The sequence below is a fragment of the Eriocheir sinensis genome, chromosome 30 (assembly GCF_024679095.1).
Source record: "Eriocheir sinensis breed Jianghai 21 chromosome 30, ASM2467909v1, whole genome shotgun sequence".
Lineage (NCBI taxonomy): Eukaryota > Metazoa > Arthropoda > Malacostraca > Decapoda > Varunidae > Eriocheir > Eriocheir sinensis.
In genome coordinates, this window is record NC_066538.1 from 10,366,557 (window position 1) to 10,390,521 (window position 23,965).

At 42.7% G+C, this 23,965-nt stretch overlaps 1 protein-coding gene across 2 annotated transcripts in view; it reads left to right on the forward strand.

The window, feature by feature from the left end:
• The window catches only part of LOC127005568 (gamma-aminobutyric acid receptor subunit beta-like), a 120,112-nt gene that overhangs the window by 5,506 nt on the left and 90,641 nt on the right, over window positions 1–23,965 (forward strand). For both annotated transcript variants that reach the window (XM_050874504.1, XM_050874505.1), the window contains one exon: window positions 17,228–17,365. In XM_050874504.1, coding sequence (XP_050730461.1) covers window positions 17,228–17,365 — 138 coding nt within the window. The remainder of the gene's footprint in view (window positions 1–17,227; window positions 17,366–23,965) is intronic.

A 23,965-nucleotide genomic window follows, 5' to 3' on the forward strand; every position in this document is an offset into this window, starting at 1 on the left:
TGTGTGGGGGACCCACACACATACTGCTGGACAGAGTGGAGTCAAAGGCTTTTCGTCTCATCAACTCCTCTTCTCTTACTGGCATCCTTCTCCACATTAAAGCCAGCCGCCGTGTTGCACCTCTTTCTGTTTTCTATCGATTTTTCTTGCTAACTGCTCTTGCGAACTTACTAGCTGCACACCTTCCCCCTTCCCGCAGCATACGACCGATCTACACCTGCTTATCCCCATTTTATCCAAAGAGTTGACCATCACCCTTATTCTTTTATCCTTTCTGCTGATAAACTCTGAAGCAGCCAGCCTTCTTCTATCTGTATAACGTCCTGCCTACGAGTTGAACTTCTTCAAAAGGAAAGTATCAAGACACCCTGCCTTTTGAAATTGATCTCTCTTCTGGTCATTTCTTTTTCTTTTGCCGGAGCATCGCCTAGCGGACTTTTTTGTTTTTGTAACTGATCTGTCTCCATTCCTATAATAAAACTACTCTTATTATGTAATACTACAACAACTATTACTAATACAATTTATAGTGCTTTTTTGTACAGTGGGTCTCGTCAAAAAGTCTTACGGAGAACTGGATTGGCCTACGATTTTATAGACTCGCTAAGCACGAGTACAGTATATGACGTTTCTGGTAACTGTGCATAACAAATATTTGGATATTCAAGTAATTTGTGGTCCTTGGCATGCTCTATGGCTTTGATATATGGACGCTGAATAGCGAATTGAAGGGACAGATTGATGCCTTTACAGAACCACGAGATTTTTCTGGAATGGCTGTGTCAAACCGGATAATATTCCGTGACAATTTTTCTAGGCTTATTACCTGTATTGTCCTGGAACGTCACCTACGTCCATTCGGGCATATGGCACGCTACTTAGAAGTAGACCCTGTTCATCGAGAGGTTTCTGTAAGAGATAACCCATAGTGATCGAGCCAAGTTGAAGGTATAGACCCCGCCATGAGATACTTAGTATAGGATGGGGGTCTGCATGGAGACGCTCATAGAAAACCCTGTGGTTGAAGTCATAGTGTGTGCGAGGCGACGTGCCCCCAGGCGTGTGTTGCTATTGATTGATTGTGATATTGTCTTAATGAATGGCCGGGGGGATTTAGCCTTTCAGATGTTATGTGTCTACAGCAATCAGTCGGTCGAACACTTTTCCTTGGTTCTTTGGAATGAGGCTTGCAACCACTCATTCTAAATCCCAAATCAAAGCTTGAGCAAAATTCAAATTCAACAAGGTCAGAGGCAAGATTGTTTTACGAATATAGGTGTGGATGAGTGAAACAGGCTTGGCAGTCATGTTGCAAGTGCCAGTACGATAGATACATTCAAGAAAAGGTTGGACAGTTTCATGGATAGAGAGGTTAGGTAGTTAGGTTCACAACAGCGGCTTTACATAGCCCTACTGGCCTCTACTAGACTTCTAATGCACTTAAGATTAAATATTTATAAGAACTAAGAAGTTGGGATCACGGCTTCAGCCTCGACCCCGACCCAGGTTTGCTGGGTGGATTAAACGAGCGGATGCCATTCTCGATGCATCCGTTTCGCCTGTTGCCTTGACGCGTTTAAGTCAAAACCTACGAGACCGGCACATCGAAGGGGAAAGGGCCCCTTGACCTCTCTTTATGGGGGGGTGGCCGCAGTGTTGCAGATGAGGCACCCGCCCACTGAACCATGCCTGAGATTAATCTTCAGATTACTACTAGTGTAGGCTCCTGGAATTTCCGAAGGAAATTCGGAGGACCCCCGATAGCCTTATCTAACGAAATGAGTTCAGAAGGCTGACGGTGGGTATAGGGGGACTCTCTGAGTAGAAGAGGAGACCTGGCAGTGGCAAGATCTGTATTGTAGGACACACCTACTACTGATCCGGCATGAAGAATGGTAACTGTCTGACATCTTCAGTCAACTGCAGGCATTTGTTGTTGAGGCTACTCCCGCTGGTGAGCGTATGATGTGAGTGAGGCGTAAGTAAGCCCTGGGCATAATGTCTGTGTGTACCTATACCGACAACGCCATATACTCTTGTTGAACGAGTCAAAACCATGGACTAGGCTAGTCCGTTGAGTGCTTTCCTGGTAAGACTCACCATTGATATGTACATCACTACTAAGGTATGTGAACCTTTTGGTGACCTCGACATTCTCATCACATTCATGGTTAGTCTCAACTATGTCAACAAACAAGCTTTAAAAAACTGAACCTTGCTTTTGGGCAAAGGGACCTTCAGTCCCAGAGATTCTGGCTCCTCATCCAGCACTTCGAGAGCCAACACCAAGACCTCCAGCGATTCCGCGAGAAGTACAGCATCATCAGGAAACACAAGATCAGTGACTTTGATGTTGCCAACCGCAATGACTTTGATCAGCAACTTTTCCTAATACCCTGTCCATGTCCTGTCCTGTCCATGCAAGTGTTGAAAAATGATGGACCAAGGACGCACCCCTGCCTCACTCCTGACTTAACAGGGAAGAAGCCTGTAACGCCTCTCCCACACTTCATAGCACTTTCAGTCCCAGAGTAAAGGCCAGTCATCATGTCAATAATATAATCCTTGAAGGAATTCCACGGGTCTACTCAATGTCCCAGACTGCCTCACTATGCACTGAGCCAAAAACCTTTATTAGATTAACATAGGCTGCGAGTAGCCCATGTCGAAACTCACATCTTCGTTTCACAAGGACGTGAAGTGCTAGTATCCGGGCAATTGTTGACTTGCCGGGCGAGAACCCGGACTGTTCAGGTATCTGCAACTTTAGCAGATGAGATCGAATTCGCATCAGCAGCAGATGAGCAAGCACTTTGCCCGGTACACTGATCAGTGTAATACCGCGATAACAGTTGCAGTCCTGTCGATCCCCTTTCCCTTTCCAGATTGGGACGACCAACCCCCTTTTTCCAGACAGGAGGGATGGCACCGGACTGGTGCTGATTTCAAATATGGCGTCCATTTTTTGCTAACACATCAGGTTTTCATTCTATAGCATCCCTATTTTATGATGTACTATATGAATAATTTACTTGGTCAGGATAGTTTACTAAGTCTTATATCTTAAAACCATAAGTTATAATGTCAATAGCATCTGAAATGATAAATGAAATCTAAGATAACATCACCTTTTATTAAACACATCTGATTAATTCTAAAATATAATGGATAGAGCACAAACAACCACCATATTCATGGAACAAATTTCTACTTATGAGAGCACCTGGAGTGTTTCATGTTTACACAATCTCTTTGAATACTCCAACAGTAGACTGACATCATGTGTGTGTCCCATCTGGCTTGATATCTCTCCTCCATAACCTTGATATCTTCATGAAAGTGCTCGCCATGCTCATCGCTGACGTCTCCAAGAGTAGCATTAAATTCATCGAGATGGCTCTTGAGAAATGAACTTTTATGCTCATGTTACAGCCTAAAAGATGATAGCTATCAAGCAATGTCTCCACCAAATCCTTGTAGTGTGCTGCCTTTTTGCTACCCAAAAATCCTTTTAGAACAGCCACAAATCATCGAGCTCGAGAAGTTTTGGCATTTCATTAACTTTCTGATCTGTCTCCCATCAAAAACACCAGCCTTTATTTTATCATAACTTAGGCCAGGAAATGTTGTACATATGAATTTGGAACAGTCATCCTCCACATTAAGAGTTTTGACAAACTGCTTCATTGGTCCTAGTTTAATATGAAGGGGTGGGATGATGACTTTCTCTCTCTTAACAAGGGGTTGGTGCATGATATTCTTCTCCCCAACAGTCAAACTTTTTTTTAACTGGCCAGAGTTTCTGTTCCCGATGTTTGTCTTTCGCTCGGTTATCCCATAAACACAGGAAACACGGATATTTTGTATACCCTCCTTGTTGGCCAAGTAAAAAGTTGACCATTTTCAGATCCACACATATGACACATTTGTGTTCATCTACTTGAGTAAATCTAATACAGTTATAATGTGTTCATGATTCTCTTTTAAAGGCACAGAGTGACCAATGGGAATAAAACACATTTTAGACTCTCCTTTGAACTACCTAGAGTCTCCATTCATGAGGATCATACTGTAGAGTACCCTTCGCTTTTAAAAATATACAATATATTTATATATCTACGTGTGTCTAGATAGATAAATAACTGTTTAAATACCTAGATAAAATAAATATCAACATATAAGATTACCTATGATATCTCTTATAGCTATGGGTGGGGCCAACATGGACCAGCCCATAGATAATAAACTGGACGTGATAGAAAAAAAAATATTGTCATTTTTAAACTCAGTGACCCCAAATTACCCAAGAACAGGTCTCAAACTTAGGTCAACAGAAAAAAAAGTAAAAATGTGTTGTGTTGTGTAATTTATTCACTGTCCTGATGCTCTTTTATAGCTCTTGTTAAGACACATTTCTCGGCCGAAATCCCTATCATAAATTTCAACACGAAGAATTTAACATCTACTAGATATCATACCACGCTGAAATTCTATACAAATTTTCTATCAGCTTTCCTTGCCCTTGTCTTTGAGGAATGAGTCTTCGTGTTATAGTAATACAAATAGCGGAAAGATCAGCCATTGGTAGTTGCCAGAAAGCAAAGCCAAATTAATGACATGCTAATTGTTCTAGCATTAGACTAATATTTTCACCCCCAACAAAGTACTGTTACCTTCTTTTATTCATAAGCAAATGTTTTCATCAGGTATTTTACAAATCTATTGCTTGTGAATCAAATTAAAAAGGAGAATTCTTAAGTGCCTGTGAACGAAAGTTACTGAAATCTGTGTCAACACTTGGGTACCACGATTGTACAATTCACAAGTCACGTGCCAGAGCGAGAACACCACAAAGACAAAGACAACAGCAGCAACCTTGGCCCAGATGAAGGGGTGAGAGGAGCGAGCCGACCTCTAGGTCCGCCCCGCAGGGCAGATGGCGGAAGAGAGAGCGCGACCCCGCGACTGGGGTGCGTTTCAGAGAGTGACTCGGGCGGCCCCGGGCGCCCAGACGACCCGGACCCCTCTTATCAAACGCTTTTGTTCGCCTCTCAGTTAAGCCTCGTCGTTGCTATGGTAACGGCGACTCACTGGCAGCAAAATGGCGTCCGCTGATCTTTCTGACGACGTTTACTAGCTGTTCTAACAGCAAAATGGCATCCGCTGATATTCCTGACGACGTTTAAACATGCATCACAAGCTGTTCTGGCCGACGAGCTCCTTGTACCAGAAGATGAAAAGGAAGCTGCAGTGGTTATGGTGGCACAAAGAGGTGAAATGCAATGGAAGCACTTATTTGTGTTTGTTTGGGCCGCCATATTTGCTGATGATGTCATCACAGCACGGAGGCGCTCCACTTCTCCAAACCGAGTTGCAGCGGGCGGTTCGAGTTGGCAACTCGGGCTGCGGCGTCACGCGTTTGAGAGGACCCGGGGCGGTCCGGGCGGCCCGAGTCGCTCTCTCAAACGCACCCCTGGGGTCACGAGCAAGAGACGCCTGCGCGGGGCGAGAACAAGTGGAAAGCCCCGCCCCTGCTCTGAGGGAAATTTAAAAATGGGATGGCTCTCCTCAATAGCAACTTCTGGAAACATAACGTTAGTTGTAAGGCTAACTGTTAAGGGCAAGACAATACTGCATTCGTTGAGGTTTCTGCAAATTCAAAGTCAAGCCAACGGGACCGAAAAGTGAGAGAACAGTATACTTTTTTCGTCGAAAGGTCTGGCCAGCTCAGCCACCGGAGGCCTCGCGGGAACTTCAACAAGACGTACTCTCTCACACAGCCCTAGAAAATAATAATAATGTTACTGGCGAGTTGACCTTTACGGCACAGCAAGCACTGCATTTCTAAGCTGCTGTAACTAAAGAGTGGGCATTGAATTTATATTCATACAGAAATGAAGGCGCGGAGCCTCTCACGTCCACGGGTGGCGAATGGCAATGGCCAATGGCAACTCACGACAACAACATGGTCGTCCACGCTGGAGTTCCAGCTGCCGGTGTGGCGAGACAAGAGGTGTCCTCCTGAAAAGACGCATTCCCCTGCGTTTAGAGCCAGACTGTGCCCAAACTTACTACTGACAATTCGCTCTTCAGCGCCGAGGGCCGAGGCGGCGTGAGGTTCCGTGAGGGCTCTCCTCAGAGCATAACCAAGGCAGGCTTTTCTATCCTCCTTAGTTTATTATAACATCACCAGCCCACGACTATGTGGTGTATGAGATAATCGTACGTTGTTCTACATTCCACAAATACGCGATCAATATTTGTTTATTTAACGACATAACTTACTGTCATATTTGCATCCAGTGTTATATAACCAGTGCTATACAATATATAAACAGCCATAAATTAATAATACAATAGGTTAATTATGTCCCAACATAAATTATTGATAGCCTACTCATAATTATAAAAAAAAAAATCACACACACACACACACACACACACACACACACACACACACACACACTTTTCACTTCAATCCTAATACCCTATCGCCGTGTTTGTACTAATCCCTCAGCTATATATTTTTTTCTCTACAATATGTTAACGTAAGAAAAAAAATTGTGTGTGAGTGTGTGGGGGGAGGGGTTGGAGAGAGAGAGAGAGAGAGAGAGAGAGAGAGATTTTCAAGTGTTGTACCACATAAAATAATAATAAATGAGTATAATCACAGCTAATCCCAATATATCTACAGAAGCTATTGATAGGCTACTCCTGACAGTCTCTCTCTCTCTCTCTCTCTCTCTCACAAACACACACACTTTTTACTTCAAACCTATTAGCGTATCTCCGTGTTTGTACAAATCACTCATCTATATCATTATTTTTTTCTTTACAATTTGTTAACGTGATATTTTTTTTGTGTGTATGAGAGAGAGAGAGAGAGAGAGAGAGAGAGAGAGAGAGAGAGAGAGAGAGAGAGAGAGATTTTGAAATGTTGTACCATATCAAAAATAATTAGTATTATAGACGGTGGCTGAATTGATAGCGAGACGGCCCCGCATTCAGGAGGACGCGAGTTCAATCCCCGACCGGTGCCAACAAGCTGGGATTTTTCAGCCGTCGCCGAGTGGCTTAAAACTACCCACATGCTGTCCAGAAGACCATCTATCAACCCGGACTCTAGATTCTAGGATTAAAGATGAGCTCCGGGAGGGCAGCATGGGCCAATGCAAGATGGCGCCACTATAAACACTCGCCTGCGCCAGAACAGGCTGGGTCACCATCAGGACCCATCGGGAAGAAGCCTTGGACCGACCATCAGGATCCACCGGGAAGAAGCCTACCGGCGCAATAGCACGCGACGTAAAAAAAAAAAAAAATAAAAAAATAAAAAAAAATGTACAAAAGCTATTGATAGGCTATTCCTGAAAATAACTATTCTCTCTCTCTCTCTCTCTCTCTCTCTCTCTCTCTCTCTCTCTCTCTCTCTCACACACACACACACACACACACACACACATTAATATTATGACTTCAATCGTATTAGATTAGATTTCCATGTTTTTGTTTATCCAGCAACATTTCAATATTTTTCTCTCTAAAATAGTTTAACGTGAGAGACGGTGTGTGTGTGTGTGTGAGAGAGAGAGAGAGAGAGAGAGAGAGAGAGAGAGAGAGAGAGAGGTGGGGGGGTTAGGAGAAGCCTGTCAATAACTTCTGTATACAACGAGATAACATATGATTATACTTATTTATTATTTTCTATATGGTTCAGTACTTCAAAATTCTCTCTCTCTCTCTCTCTCTCTCTCTCTCTCTCTCTCTCTCTCTCTCTCTCTCTCTCACACACACACACACACACACGTTAATATTTAAACTTCAATTCTATTCGGTTAGTTTTCCATGTTTTTACTGATCCTGCAACTTCTATATTTTTCTCTCTACAAAATTTTAACGTGGGAGACGATGTGTGTGTGTGTGAGAGAGAGAGAGAGAGAGAGAGAGAGAGAGAGGGGTTAGGAATAGGCTATCAATAGCTTCTGCATCTCCTCCTCCTCCTCCTCCTCCTCCTTCTCCTCCTCCTCCTCCCCCTCCCCTGCTGCCGCCCCTCCCTCTCCTCCTGTAGCGGCTTCCCTCCCGTCTACTGACAAAGTTAATAAGAGGAAAGTACTGGTGGTTGGGGACTCACAAGTCAGGTTCATTGACAGGTACTTTTGTTCAAGGGATAAGGAAAATAGGCTTCGAGTGTGCTTTCCCGGGGCAGGCATCCAGCACGTATCTGACAGAATGGAGGAAATTTTAGCAGGGGAGGGGACACAGCCAATCGTCTTCTGCAGTTTCGGTGGTAATGACATCAGTAAGGTGGGTAGGGAAGAGATATTTCGGCGCTTCAGGGAATCGTTTGCTAAAGTGAGGGACTTCGGGGGGGGTGCCGGCTGTTTGTGGGGTTTTGCCGAGGAGGGGGGTGGGAGAGGGATGGCTTTCCAGAGCCTTAGCAGTAAACAGCAGGCTGGCGGCCCACTGTAAGCGAAATGGTTGGCTTTTCCTTGACAATTGGGACCTCTTCTTCAATAAAGGCACCTTGTATGCCAAGGATGGCGTGCACCTGTCACTCCAGGGGGTGGAGGTTCTCGCAGACTCCCTCGAGCGATCACTTAGCACCCTACAGAATTTTTTAGAGTAGGCGAGGGGGGAGGGCCTGTCAATGCATCGCAGACTGGGACTAGGGGGCGCAGGAGAAACCGAAAGGATATAAGAAAGGATGGGCTAACGGCTTATAACACCAACAGTAGGAGTCTCAGGAACAAGATAGATCTACTGAGGGGGAAAGCACGTGTCGAGAAATTCGACGTTATAGCTATCACGGAAACATGGGTGGATACTGCCAACAAAAACTTCATGTCTGAGTATGAAATAGATGGTAACCAGATGTTTCACAAAGATAGAAAGGGAAGAAGGGGAGGGGGGGTGGCACTTTATGTTAAAGACACACTTAAATGTTCCGCTAACAACTGTATTCAAACAAATGGCGACTCAGAATCAGTTTGGGTGGACGTCCACAAAGGGAAAGACAAACTAATTCTAGGGGTTCTTTACAGGCCACCCAACCTCAGCAGGCAGGACACTGATATATTACAACAAGAAGTAGGCAGGGCGAGCAGGAGCAAAAATGTCTGCATAATGGGGGATTTTAACTATAGGAATATAGATTGGGAAGGCGTGGTGGGTGATCTAGAGTCTGAGGATTTTCTGAAAGTAATACAAGTTAATTTTCTCAAGCAGGCAGTAACAGAGCCCACCAGGGGTAACAACATTCTGGACTTGGTCTTAACTAACACCGAGTATATGATCAGCGAGCTAGATGTTGGGGGAGAATTAGGTGGCAGTGATCAAAAGGAAATTAGGTTTAAATTAGACTGGGCGGTGACCCATGAACTCAACCCTGTGTTGGTGCCCGACTTTAGGAGAGCTGATTATGAGGGGCTCAGAAGACACCTTGAGGAGGTAAATTGGGAAACCTTAGAGCTGGATGAGGGCCAGATCTCAGGGCTGGAACCGGAAAGACAGGGGAACCAAGTAGAAATGACCTACAATAATTTAGTTAGAGAAATTGCAGAGGGTCAGAGACAGCATATCCCTTACCAAGCACGTAGGAAGGAAAATAACGACCCCAAATGGATGACCCGCAGACTCAAGCATGAAATAGGCTTGAAGAGAGGAATTTATAGGAAAATAAGGAACGGAGAGATCCACCTCAGGGGTAGGTATGTTGAGCTAGCCAGGTCGGTGAAGAACACCCGCCTAGCAAAAAGAAATTATGAGATTAGGGTAGCCAACGAGGCCAAGAGCGATCCCAAGGGCTTCTTCAAATTGTACAGGACGAAAACAAGGGACAGAATTGGACCGTTGAAAACAAACACGGGCGAGTTCGTTGAGAATGGAGAAGATATGAGCCAAATGATGAATGACTATTTCCTCTCAGTTTTCACGCAGGAAAATCTAACAACCATTCCGGAGAGAGTTCAGATATATGAGGGTGACGAGAACGACAAGTTGAGGGATGTGATCATCACTAGGCAAGTAGTCCAGGATGAGATTGGTAGGTTGAAGAAAAACAAATCGCCGGGCCCAGACGAAGTATTCCCAAGGGTTCTGAAAGAGTGCAAGAAAGTCCTTAGTGGCCCTCTTGCCGATATCTTTAAGATGTCCGTAAATTCTGGGTATGTGCCCAATCAATGGAAAGTAGCTAATGTGACGCCGATTTTCAAAAAGGGAGACAAGTCAGCCACCTCAAACTATCGCCCAATTAGCTTAACATCAGTTGTAGGAAAGATGTAAGAGTCAATTATAGCCCGGAGCATTCGGGGCCATCTAGAAAAGCATAATTTAATTTATGATTCACAACATGGGTTCACAAAGGGTAGGTCTAGCCTTACTAACCTGTTGTCCTTCTACACTAAAGTAATCGAGGCGGTTGACAGAGATGAAAACTATGACATATTATATCTAGATTTCAGTAAAGCGTTCGACAAGGTCCCTCATCACCGGCTATTACTAAAATTACAGGCTCATGGCGTAGATGGGAAAGTTTTGAACTGGATCAGGGCTTGGCTTAGTGGTAGGAAGCAGAGAGTGCAAATCAATGGTAGGAAATCTGAATGGGGCAGTGTTACGAGTGGAGTCTCACAGGGGTCGGTGCTGGGTCCTCTGCTTTTTATTATTTACATCAATGACTTGGACACAGGAATTAGCAGCGATGTCAATAAGTTCGCAGATGATACCAAGATCGGTAGAGTAATCCAATCAGACAACGACGCTACCGTTCTCCAGAATGAGCTTGACAGACTATATGATTGGGCGAGGAAGTGGCAGATGGAATTCAATGTCGGGAAGTGTAGCATTTTGAGCGTAGGTAGGAATAACCCCTTACACAATTACTCCTTAAATGACACTCCTCTAAGCACGCTACCACTCCGATTTTTTAGTCATCGCCGAGTGGCTTAAAACTACCCACATGCTGTCCTGAAGACCACCCATCAACCCGGACTCTAGAGGAAGCCGTCCAAGCGAATCAAGAACGAGCTCCGGGGGGGCAGCATGAGCCAGTGCAAGATGGCGCCACTATAAACACTCGCCTGCGCCAGAACGGGCTGGGCCGACCATCAGGCTCCACCTGGAAGAACCCTTGGGCCGACCATCAGGCCCCACCAGGAATATGCCTACCGGCGCAACAGGCAACGACGTAAAAAAAAAAAAAACAAAAAAAAAAAAAGGGTCTGGGCGTGAGAGAGACTTAGGAGTCCTAGTAAGCGCTGACCTCCGTCCCAGGGCTCAATGCATTCAGGCTAAAAATCGGGCAAACAGAGTACTAGGTTTCATCTCAAGGAGCGTGAGCAATAGGAGCGCTGAAGTCATCCTCAAACTTTACTTAGCACTAGTTAGACCTCATCTCGATTATGCAGTTCAGTTCTGGTCCCCCTACTATAGAATGGATATCAAGATGTTAGAATCTGAACAGAGGAGGATGACAAAGATGATTCAGGGTGTGAGAAACTTGCCTTATGAAGACAGGCTGAAGCAGTTAAATCTACACTCTCTAGAAAGGCGAAGGGTGCGAGGAGACTTGATCGAAGTTTATAAATGGATGAAGGGATTTAATAAAGGGGATGTCAATAAAATTTTGAGAGTGAAAGAGCCAGGTAGGACGCGTGGAAATGGTTTTAAGTTAGACAAATTCAGATTCAACAAAGACATAGGCAAGAATTGGTTCACCAATAGAGTGGTGGACGAATGGAACAGGCTTGGGAGCCATGTTGTGGGTGCCAATACCATAGATACATTCAAGAAGAGGTTAGATAAAGCCATGGATGGTGAGGTAAGGAGGGGTTGAGTGTACAGGAGCTGCCTTGTATAGGCCAACCGGCCTCTTGCAGACTCCTTACGTTCTTATAACGAGATAACCTATAATTATACTCATTTTTTTTTTTTTATATGGCTCAGCACTTCAAAATCTCTCTCTCTCTCTCTCTCTCTCTCTCTCTCTCTCTCTCTCTCTCTCTCTCTCTCTCTCTCACACACACACATTATTATTTTAATTTCAATCCTTTTAGGTTAGTTTTTCATGTTTTTACTCATTCCGCAACTTTTATATTTTTCTCTCTCTACAATATTTCAATATGGGAGACGATGTGTGTGTGTGTGTGTGTGTGATCAATAACTCCCAAAAGTGGATAGATGGGAAATACGGTAAGACGAATGGGGTCGAAGTAATGAAATATGTGTGTGTGTGTGTGTGAGAGAGAGAGAGAGAGAGAGAGAGAGAGAGAGAGATTACTTATTTTCAGGAATAGCCTATCAATAGCTTCTGTAGATATAACGAGATGAGCTATGATTATACTTTTATTATTTTTTATATGGTACAACACTTCAAAATCTCTCTCTCTCTCACACATCGTTTCCCACGTTAACATACTGTAGAGAAAACAAGTATATGGTTGGGGGATAAGTAAAAACACGGAGATAGGCTTATAGGGTTGAAGTAAACAATGGTGAGGTTGTCGAAGTTAACTTGGTAGCGTAGTGCATAAAAATGGTGGGTCGTACCATGAAGTCACTCAACGGACTGGGCTGGCCGATGGTGTTATTAACTCACTCAATACGAGTATATGGCGTTGTCGATATCTATGCAGGCGGACAATGATTCGAATCTTTTAGTAGCTTGTGCTCTGTCTTACTTTACAGCCGCGAAACATGGACACTGAATTTGTGACACTGAGAGGCGCGTCTATGCTTTTGGTACCAAGTGCCATCGCAGGATCATGGAGTATGACCAGGATGACTTTGTTTCGATCCAGCGACTACTCCGTGAAACTGAATCGAGGCCTGTTACGAGCTTAGTCCTTGAACACCAACTCCGGTGTAGAAGGAGGAAGTGCGACATTAGGAGGAAATGAGATATCGTTGTGCGCATGCGCTGTTGTATCATAAACACACGTACAAACACACACACACAAACACACACACGGTCGTTCGCTCGCTCGTAGTGGAAGGTGCCTGTCTTCAGATCTTAACCAAGGCAGGGGTTTTCTATCCTTAAATTATGTGTGGTGTATGAGAGGTAAATGTACGTAGTTCTCTACTTCACAAAGACGCCTTAAATAGTTTGTTCAGGAGTGGGTGATCAATATTTAGTTTATTTAACCAGATAGCCTACTGTTATATTTATAATTGTTTCATATCGTTTAGTATCCAGTGTTAAAATGACCAGTGCTATACAATATGTAAACCGCAATAAAGGAATATAACTGGGTTATGTCGCTACTTAAGAAACTATTCATAGCCTACTTTTAGCCGTACATTTACCTCTCATATACCAGACAGTCGTGGGCAGAGTGGTGATATTATAATAAACTAAGGAGGATAGAAAACCACTGCCTTGGTTAAGCTCTGAGGAGAGGCATCTTCCGCCACGAGCGAGCGAGCGGGCGTGTGTGTGTGTGTGTTCATTCGTGTGTTTGAGACAGCAACGCATGCGCACAACAATGTCTCATTTCCTCCTGATGTCGCACTTTCTCCTATTACACCAGCTATATGGGCACGTGGCGCGCCTCCCGAACGTCGACCCTGCACACAGGGTTGTTTCTGTATGAGACAACCCTGATTGAAGGAGACCAAAGGGACGCCCACGGAACTCATGGATCAGGCAAGCCAGCTGATTCTGCCGGGAGGGATTTGGGATGGAGAGATCAACTGCATGGGAGCTTGCTCGGGCGTATGCTCCCCATGAGTTAGTATAATCATAGGTCATTTCACTACATACAGAAGCTGCTGATATCCTACTCCTGAAAAAAAATACTCTAACACACATTTCATTACTGCGACCGTATTCCGCTTCCCGTATTTTCCACTCAAGCACTGTTGGGTGTTAGTGATTACACACACACACACACACACACACACACACAAATCGTCTCCCTCGTTAAAATATTGTAGAGAGAGAAACATATGGAAATGTTGCGGATGAGTAGAATCATAAAAAAAAACGTTCAATAGTATTGAAGTTAAAGTGTGTGTGTGTATGGGTGTGTGGGTGTGTGAGAGAGAGAGAGAGAGAGAGAGAGAGAGAGAGAGAGAGAGAGAGAGAGAGAGAGAGAGATTTTCAGGAGTAGGCTATCGATAATTTCTGTAAATAGCAAGATAATCTACTGATTTTCAGTCTGTATGTACTGTACATCACTTCAAAATTACTCTCTCTCTCTCTCTCTCTCTCTCTCTCTCACACACACACACACACACACACACACATACTCACACACATACACACACAAACAAACAAACAAACATCGTCTCCTACGTTGAAATATTGTTGAGAAAAGAACATATAGTGGGGTTAGTAAAAACACGGATATAGGCTTCTAGGATTGAAGTAAATAGCCTGTGTGTGTGTGTGTGTGTGTGTGTGTGTGTGAGAGAGAGAGAGAGAGAGAGAGAGAGATTTTTTTTTCAGGAGTAGGCTATAAATAGTTTCTTAAGGAGCGACATAACCTACTGATATACTCCTTTGTTACTGTGTATGCATTGTACAGCACTGGTCATTTTAATACTGGCTGCTGGACGATATAAAACACGGCAATAACCTTAACAGCAGGGTATCGTTAAATAACTAAGTATCGATCTCCTACTCCTGAAAGAAAAATGTTAAGGCGTATTTGTGAGGTTGAGAACAACGTACATTTAGCTCTCATACACTACATAGTCGTGGGCAGAGTGGTGATGTTATAATAAACCAAGGGGGGCACAAAACCACTGCCTGCGCGTCATCAGAAAACGCATCATTTTCCCTTTTTCCCTTGCCTTATGTCATTTTCATTTGTTTTTTATTTTTTTATTTGAAATGACAAGAACATAATTATTTCTTTATACAACACCAACCTTCTGGGTCTCAAAGAACATTATATTCTATATTCTATTCTTCAAAATACATTCCTACGGGAACTTGACTGCTGTGGTGTTGTGGTTACTACTCGCTGATTGGCCAATGAAAAGCTTTTGCTGGCGTTTGCCTTTTGGGCAAACATATCACTGAGCACGTTTGGTCTCGTTTGCGTCTGTATGCTTCCGTTTGACTTGTCGGTGACTCTACTGAAAATGCCTCAACTGAGGTTTCACTTCCTACTGCTACACTGGCTTGGGCCGCCCCTGGCGACTACCGCCAGGCCACCTCCTAGTCTCGCATTCCAAGTCCTCGTCAGGAATGAGGGGGTGGGGGGGAGGGGGGGAGTCACCCTGACTTGCAAGAATGTTTTTTTTTTCTCAAACCGAATCATCCGTCAGTTGAATATGCTTCCTTCGGAAGTAGTAAGTGCAGAAATCATCAGCTTTAAAAAATTAATCGATCACTACGTTGTTGCATCAGGGGTGAACTGAACGTACGTACCGAAGTACTTTCACATGCTCTGTAGGCTCTGAAGTGCCTGTCGAGGAGATCAGATCGCAAGAGCAGGTAGCCTCGTAAAAGGTAATAGGCTGGCTTTTATCCGTTTCACTACGTTGCCATGTTTTCTCCTCCTCCTTACATTTCAATTAAATGCACAGCAGAGAAAACACAACATACTAGCTAAAAAACGGGTTGGCTATTCTCCCCCACTTCTTACTCCTGTTTATTACTCGCATTTTTTTTATGGAACGAGAAGGCATGAATGGACAATTAATTATTTTTGTTTGGAGTCCATCATGTACTCTCTCCCGTTTTTTTTAGCTAGTATATTGTGTTTCCTCTGCTGTGTATTTAGTTGTAATGTTCGCACGTTATAATTATCAATAGACATCATATTTCTGTTGCATCCATCTAACTCCCTCTACATACATCTAATATATACGTATTATCACACCTTTTACGTCATTTTTTTTTCGCCTATGACGTCGGCCCCAGCCCGTTGTGGTGTATTATTGTATCATGTGTCGTTATTACTTAACCCGTCCGCTGCGATTGTCATGGATTTGGCCTTCAGTGGTAGCTTGGTAACAGGTCCTTTTCTGGCTCTGTAGTGGATAGTGGAGTATTTCCCATGTGGTATTGGTGTGCTGGATATCTCCTCCCAGGGTGCAGGACTTTACATTTTTCTTCATTGAATTGTAGCAGACACTTTGTTCCATTCCTGTAGCTTGGTGATGTCTTCTGGTAGGAAATCTGCAGCCAAGGGGTTAAACTTCCGTTCATGATACTTCTGATTATCAGTAACTGATCATTTCCATAGCTGGCCACTCTACACCTATCCATTTAATGTTGTGCATTAATAAAATGTTCAACATTATATTTTTCCCTATATTCAGATCATTTACGCCCTTATGGTAGTTATTTTTAATTCCTTTATCCCCTTTAACGTCAGCCTGACTTTGACCACTCTCACTACCCTCACCAATTCATCTCTTCATTCATAATTAACATATTTCATAGGGAATTTCATCTATGCTTTTAGATCTTACACAACATATTCACCTGAAGCTTTGCTGGTCACACATATGCTACACCTCACCCTTATTTTGCGTATGTTACCCCTCAACGAGAATCAACCACCTAACACGTATGTCTCTCATACCTCTCCCTTACACTGTCCGTTTACTCCTGTCTAGCGACATTTTTCATATTTTACGTGTCACGATTAAATAGGGTCACTTACCATACCTTTCCCATTAAAACGTGTTATCCATTTCACTTATATGTTGATAAAGATTTACTCCCTACTTATAGGGGGCAGCACGGGCCTTTGCCAATGGTGGCCCCTAGCAGAGTGCCGACAGACCAACTCTATCGGTTGGCGTGTCTCTGATTTCACCTGTACCACCACCCTCACCTCTGATCAGCATATGATACCCCTCGACGAGAATCTTCTACATACATGTCTCACATACCTCTCCCCTACACCGGTTCTTTTCTCCTTTCTAGCATCGGTTTTCATAGTTTACGTGTCACGTTCAATCAGGGTCACTTACCATACCTGCACAACACATTTTACAACTGCCATGTTGCTCCACCTATAATCTTCATATCTGTCAAACCAGAGCAGAAGCGGCACCTACCCCCAAAAAACACACACGCTCGCGCGATGTACCCTTCCAAAAACGACCGCAACTCCTGTTCCCTACCTACTTCGCTATGTATTATAAAGACTTTCATTACAGGACTGTCTTCTTCTTCCTTACTTTCTGTTTAACACCTGTACACTTGAATTATACCCCCAAAATTATCTTATCAACTCCATTAAAAATTGCCTTGCCCCCACAGTCGGCTACAGCATGGACCACATTCGCCTTTCTTGGCACGCCGGAGATAAATCGGTGGTAATAGAGTCGGATGTCTCCCTGCCACAGTTTCGAGTCCTCGGCTACAATAGAAAAACAATTATATCATCAACGTCGACAGGTAAGGAGTATTGACCTAACATTCAGGTGTGGTTTCATTATATACCATTTATAGATGATCCGAATGTTGGGTTTTAAGTATTGTTGAACCCTTTTCCAATTCTCTTTATATTTTTCGTGGCAGCAAATTTTGTGGTTTTCTATTTAAATGTAAGAAGAATGTTAAAAATATTATCTGTTTAATAGTTTGCACTTCTAAGTGTTGTTTAATATTATAATATTTCCCATTTATTACCATTCCATTTTCAATTCCCATATAAAGGTGGAGTAACAAGGTGTGCTACTGAAGATATGCATTGTCTGATAAGAGATTTCTGTCCAACGTAACATTACATTAACCATGACTCTTTTGCTTGTTTATGATCTACTTACAAAACATCCGCCACAATATTTTCTCTCCAACCACTATTTAATTATATATATATATATATATATATATATATATATATATATATATATATATATATATATATATATATATATATATATATATATATATTGAAAGTGATAGCTAGTTGGGCGTATATTACTTGCTTTAATGTATTTTCGAGAGGCGAGAAGGATATCAGTCGTTAAACCAAGAAAATTAATGACAGCTGGCACACACAATTGACAAGACGGCTGACATAACAGAGCATTCTTATCAACAGCTTACGTGGAAAAAGAAATGATCATGAGACATAAAGTGCACCGCAACGTAGAGGCTACAGACCCAGAAATGAGGATAAAGCTTCAGATATACTGTAAAAACAAGAAAACCAGCCACCCCTTATTCAAAAACAACACTGGAATGGACAAAGAGACAACCCAGAAGTCTCATGTCGTATACAGGGGAGGCAGTGGCTGAGTTGTTACCGTGTGGGCGTGGCATCTAGGAGGACCCGGGTTTGCGTACCTTCAGCCGCCATAAGCTGGGACTTTTCAACCACCGCCGAGTGGCATTAAACTATTCGCATGCTGTCCTGAAGATCACCTGTCAACCCGAACTCTAGATTATCTCTCTAAAATGAGGATCAAAGATGAGGTCGGGGAATTGCATGAGCCAAGCTAGATAGCACCATTAGAAACACATGCCTGTGCCATAACAGGCTGGGGCCGACCATCAGGCCCCGCCAAGAAAGCTTGCCGGCCCCATTGATAGAACGAAAAAAAAAAAAAAATACTGGTTCACGTGCTTAAGAGGAAACAAGAATAAGTCTTCCCATCTTCGTATATCGGTATGATGACAATAAGGTTGTCTCGTCGCCTTACATTCCAACTGGGTACCGGAGCTCTAAGAGCACATTTGCGAGATGAACATGGAGAAACATTAACTAGAAACACCTTGGAAGAAAACACAAAAGTCCTGAACATTTGTACAGATAAGCTGCGCCTCCCTTTAATGGAGGCATTGTACATTAAAGAGATCAGGCCAAGGCTCAACGTTCAAGCTGAAGACCTGCAGCCTCTCCATATCTTGAAACGACAGTTGGGCAGCTACCAACCAAGGATGCGCGCGCACAAAGAAGGCGGGGCGAAAGGGGAAAGTATTCAGTCAGCATGGAACCCTGGAGAAGGAAGCAGCGAGGCCCCAGTTGAAAAGAAGGAAGAAATTTGTTGTCTATTCAACGCCCTTATTAAGGATTATAGTCCCGAAATCCGGATCTAGAAAAACGACTAGATACGGCGATGTCATTTCTTTTTTTACAGCAAAGAAAACAGCTCAAGGGCAAAAAAAAGGATACAATAATAAAAAAAAAGCCCGCTAATCACTGCTCCAATAATAAAGTTCAGAGGAGTGACCGAAAGAGAGGTCAATTCCGGGAGAAGAAGTGTCTTAATACTCTCCTCTTGAAAGAGTTCAAGTCGTAGACAGGAAGAAATACAGTTAAAGGAAGATTGTTCCAGAGTTTACCAGTGAACGGTATGAAAGTGTGAAGATGATGGTTAACTCTTCCGTAAGGTATATGGACAGCATAGGGAAGAGCTTCAGTACAAAGTCATGTGCAGCTGGGCCGGGGGAGTGGGGGAGGCATGCAGTTAGCAAGTTCAGAAGAGCAGTCAGCATGAAAATATCGATAGAAGATAGAAAGAGAGGCAACATGGCGGCGGAATTTAAGAGGTAGGAGACTATCAGTAAGAGGAGAGGAGTTGATGAGACGAAGAGCTTTTGACTCCACTCTGTCCAAAAGAGCTGTGTGAGTGGACCCCCCCACACGTGAGATGCTTACTCCATACGAGGGCGGACAAGGCCTGTGTACATGTATAGCAACTGTGCGGGGGAAAAGAACTGGCGGAGAAGATACAGAACACCCAACCTCGAGGAAGCTGATTTAGTGAGAGAAGAGATATGAAGATTTCAGTTCTGATTTTCAGTTAAAGATAGACCGAGGAGGTTTAGTGTAGAAGAAGGTGACAGCTGAGTGTTGTCGAAAAATAGGGGCAAAGAGTTTGGAAGACTGTGTCGAGTTGATAGGTGGAGAAATTAAGTTTTTTGAGGCATTAAAGAACACCAGGTTCCTTCTGCCCCAATCGGAAATAAGAGCAAGGTCAGAGGTTAAGCATTCTGCAGTCTCCCGTCTAGAGTCTTGTAATTTCTGTTGTTAGGGTCTTCTGTTGAAAGAAGTTGAATAATGCAAAGTAGAGTCGCCGGCGATGAGTGGATAGGACAGTTTGTTGTGGAAATATTATTGATGAATATCAGAAAGATCCCTGTGGGACATCATTGTTGATAGGTTTAGGGGAAGAACAGTGACCGTCTACCACAGCAGGGCTAGAACGGCCGGAGAGGAAACTGGAGATAAAGGTACAGAGAGAAGTATAGAATCCGTAGAAGGTTAGTTTATAAAGCAAGGAGTTATGCCAGACTCTACCGGAAGCCTTCGATATGTGTAGCGCAACTAAGAATGTTTCACCTAAACAGCAAAGAGAGGATGACCAGGAGTCAGTTAAAAAAGCAAGATCACCAGTAGAACTTCCCTTGCGGAACCCATACTGGCAATCAGATAGAAGGTCAGAAGTGGATAGATGCTTATGAATCTTCCGGTTAAGGATAGATTCAAAAACTTTAGAAATACAGGAAAGTAAAGCTATAGGACGGTAGTTTGAGGGATTGGAATGTTCACCCTTCTTAGCCACAGCCTGTATGTAGGCGTACTCCCAGCAGGAAGGAAAGGTAAATGTTGAAAGGCAGAGACGAAAGAGCTTGACTAGGCAGGGTATTAGCACGGAAGCACAGTTTTTAAGGACAATAGGAGGCACTCCATCAGGCCCATAAGCCTTCTGAGGGTTGAGACCAGAGAGGGCATAGAAAACAACATTCTTAAGAATATTAATAACAGGCATAGTGTAGTCAGAGGGGGGGTGAGTAGGAGGAAAATGCCCAGAATCGTCCAGAGTGGAGGTTTTAGCGAAAGTTTGAGAAAGGAGTTCAGCCTTAGAGATAGATGTGACGGCAGTGCTGCCGTCAAGATTAAGGAGAGGAGGGAAAGATGAAGGAGACCAATTGGAGGAGATATTTTTGGCTAGGTGCCAGAAGTCTCTGGAAGAATTAGAGAAAGCAAGGTTGTGGCATTTTCTATTGATGAAAGTATTTTTGGTGAATTGATGAATAGACTTGGCACGATTTCGGCCGGAAATCTAAAGATCATAATTAGCAGGAATATGAAGGCTCTGGTAACTTTTGTAAGCAGTTTCTCTATCTTTGATAGCACGAGAAGAAGCGTGATTAAACCAAGGCTTTTTAGCATGACGGATAGAGAAAGTACGTGGAATGTGTGCCTCCATTCCATGCAACTCATTACGAGAGAAAACAGACACTCTTAAAGCAAAGTGCAAATGTATTAAAGAAAATAATACACGACGAACTAGCTACCATTTTCAATACTATATGTATCACAGAAAATCTCCTGACCCTTACATACCCTTAATATATATATATATATATATATATATATATATATATATATATATATATATATATATATATATATATATATATATATAACATTTACATATATACTGTATATATGCACACACACACACACACACACACACACACACACTTACACACACACACGCATATATATATATATATATATATATATATATATATATATATACATATATTTACGTATTCGCCTATGGTGCTGATAGGCTTTCTTATAGCGGCGCCATCTTCCATTGGCTCATGCTGCCCCCCGGAGCTCATCTTTGATCCTAGAATCTAGAGTCCGGGTTCATAGGTGGTCTTCTGGACAGTCGTTTTGTTTGTTTTGATCGTTACCAATGGCGGCGATCGCCGCTATAGAATTTCAGCTTAAAACTGGCCGATGGGGTAGTTGCGGCTGCGGGGTGAGCCTAGCCCCGCACCTTGGCACACATACTCAACACCTCTCGCTTCCTCTGCAACCGCCACTACCCCATAGGCTAGTTTCAGGTGGAAAACTATAGCGTCGATCGGGGCCAGTGGTAACGATCAAAACAAATGAAATGACTGTGAAAGCGGCCCTCAGGCCACTCGGTGGTGACTGAAAAATCCCAGCTTGTGGCACCGGCCGGGGCGCGAACCCGTGTCGTCCTGGACGCGACGCCGTCACGCTATATATATATATATATATATATATATATATATATATATATATATATATATATATATATATATATATATATATATATATATAAAAAAGGGGGAAGCGGTGGGTGAGTGGGCAGCGTAACAGCCGTCACGCGTATAAAAATGGTATTGACAATTTTACGCAATAGTTACAACGTTTACGTGAGCGGTCACACGAAACGAGAGCAAGCCACACCCAGCGCGCAGACGGAGGATCTTCGCCGCCACCCGTCACCCGTCTGCTTCTCTCCGCCTTCTCAGCGTTGCTCGCTCTTTTTATTGCATGTTGGTTCGTCCGGAAGGTTGTGGCTTCCTATGATGGCTTGGGATGATTTGTCATTATTTGCTGATTCTTGCGTTAGCTCAGCATCTGTTCCCACAGCCAAAAGCACTACGTTTTGTTAAACATCTTGTGGCGTGTCACTGAGCTTGCGCTTCGACACACAGTCACACACTCATATATACATGATAATATATATATATATATATATATATATATATATATATATATATATATATATATATATATATATATATATATATATATATTACATTGCTCGGTCCCCTAAACCAACGCTCAGGCGTTATAACGTCACCATATTCCACGAATACGCCGCTTTGGAATGTTACAGGTATCGTTGAGAGGTTAACCAGATACAGGTATACCAATTATGATATTGGCAGAAATATCGTATGTATTTTGTCTGATAAGATTGTTTTTTTTAATTCTTTCTGGTAAATTGTGTCACAAAATTAATTAACAATAGGGAAATGGAAATATATATATATATATATATATATATATATATATATATATATATATATATATATATATATATATATATATATATATATAGAGAGAGAGAGAGAGAGAGAGAGAGATGCAACGCTAGCGCTACCAAGAAGGATTGATCGATATCTTAAGTCCTGCTGTGTGTGGTAATGCAAGTCAGTGTGTCAGGTTGGTCTAACGTATATATGGCAGAGGCTTGAGTCAATTTGAACGACAAAGTTGTTTTGTAAAGTCATTATTGCTGTTGTGGTTGTTATTTTCGTCATGCGCTTCTTGTTATTATGTTTTTGCTACTCATAGATGGTTAGAATGAACTTCGTGTGCACCGTAAAAATATATGTGTAATTCACTTTAGCCCGACCACGTGATGGGTCACCAGTCAGTTTCGTAAGGTCATTTTGGGGGGTCCCGTGGCCTTGGAGAGCGACGGTTCGTTTCACAGTGGATTTTTCATCTCTGAAAGCTAAATAAAAAAAGCGAGGGCGTCCCTCGAGACACTGCGGGCTGAATCCGTGAGCCTAAAATCCAAAATGACCGCCGTAACGTACTTTGAAAATCATTTTCTCAATGGTTTGGCCTGCACTGCTGTTGAGTATATAGTTTATTTTTGGGGGAGTTGAGAAATTTATATCTGGTGTTACTTTTATGATATGACTGTTTTGACCTTCAAATTTTCCATAACAGTCGATTTTCAGCACAAAAATGTCATTTTTATTATCTTGTTGCAGTTCCTTCCTAATGAGCTCTAATGAAGCTCTTCATACTCTCTTGAGTAATAGATGATAAAACTACACACATTTTATTATAAGGGTTATCAGGTTACAAAATTTTGTTGATTAAACTTGCAAATATTACCACTCCATGGTCACAAAATAAATAGAAATGAAACTAGAAAATACTAATGAAATGTGGTAGTAAAAATGCATGAACATGTATATTTAACTTCGTTATATATCTGTATATTCATATTTTTTTACGGAATTCCAATGTATTTAAGTTCAATATGTAACTTAAGTGCAATTAAGTGACCCAGCAGACAGTCAATCGTCATCTGAATCTGTTGATTCTCCTAATTATCTGCTACTCTCACTGTTACTACCGTTTGTATAGTTGCGAGAAGTGAGGTGACGGGGCAAAGGTAGCATGGTGTGGTGCACTGATCGGCACTTTCCATTTCTAAGTTCCCAACCATGGCCAAGGGGGTACGGATGCTC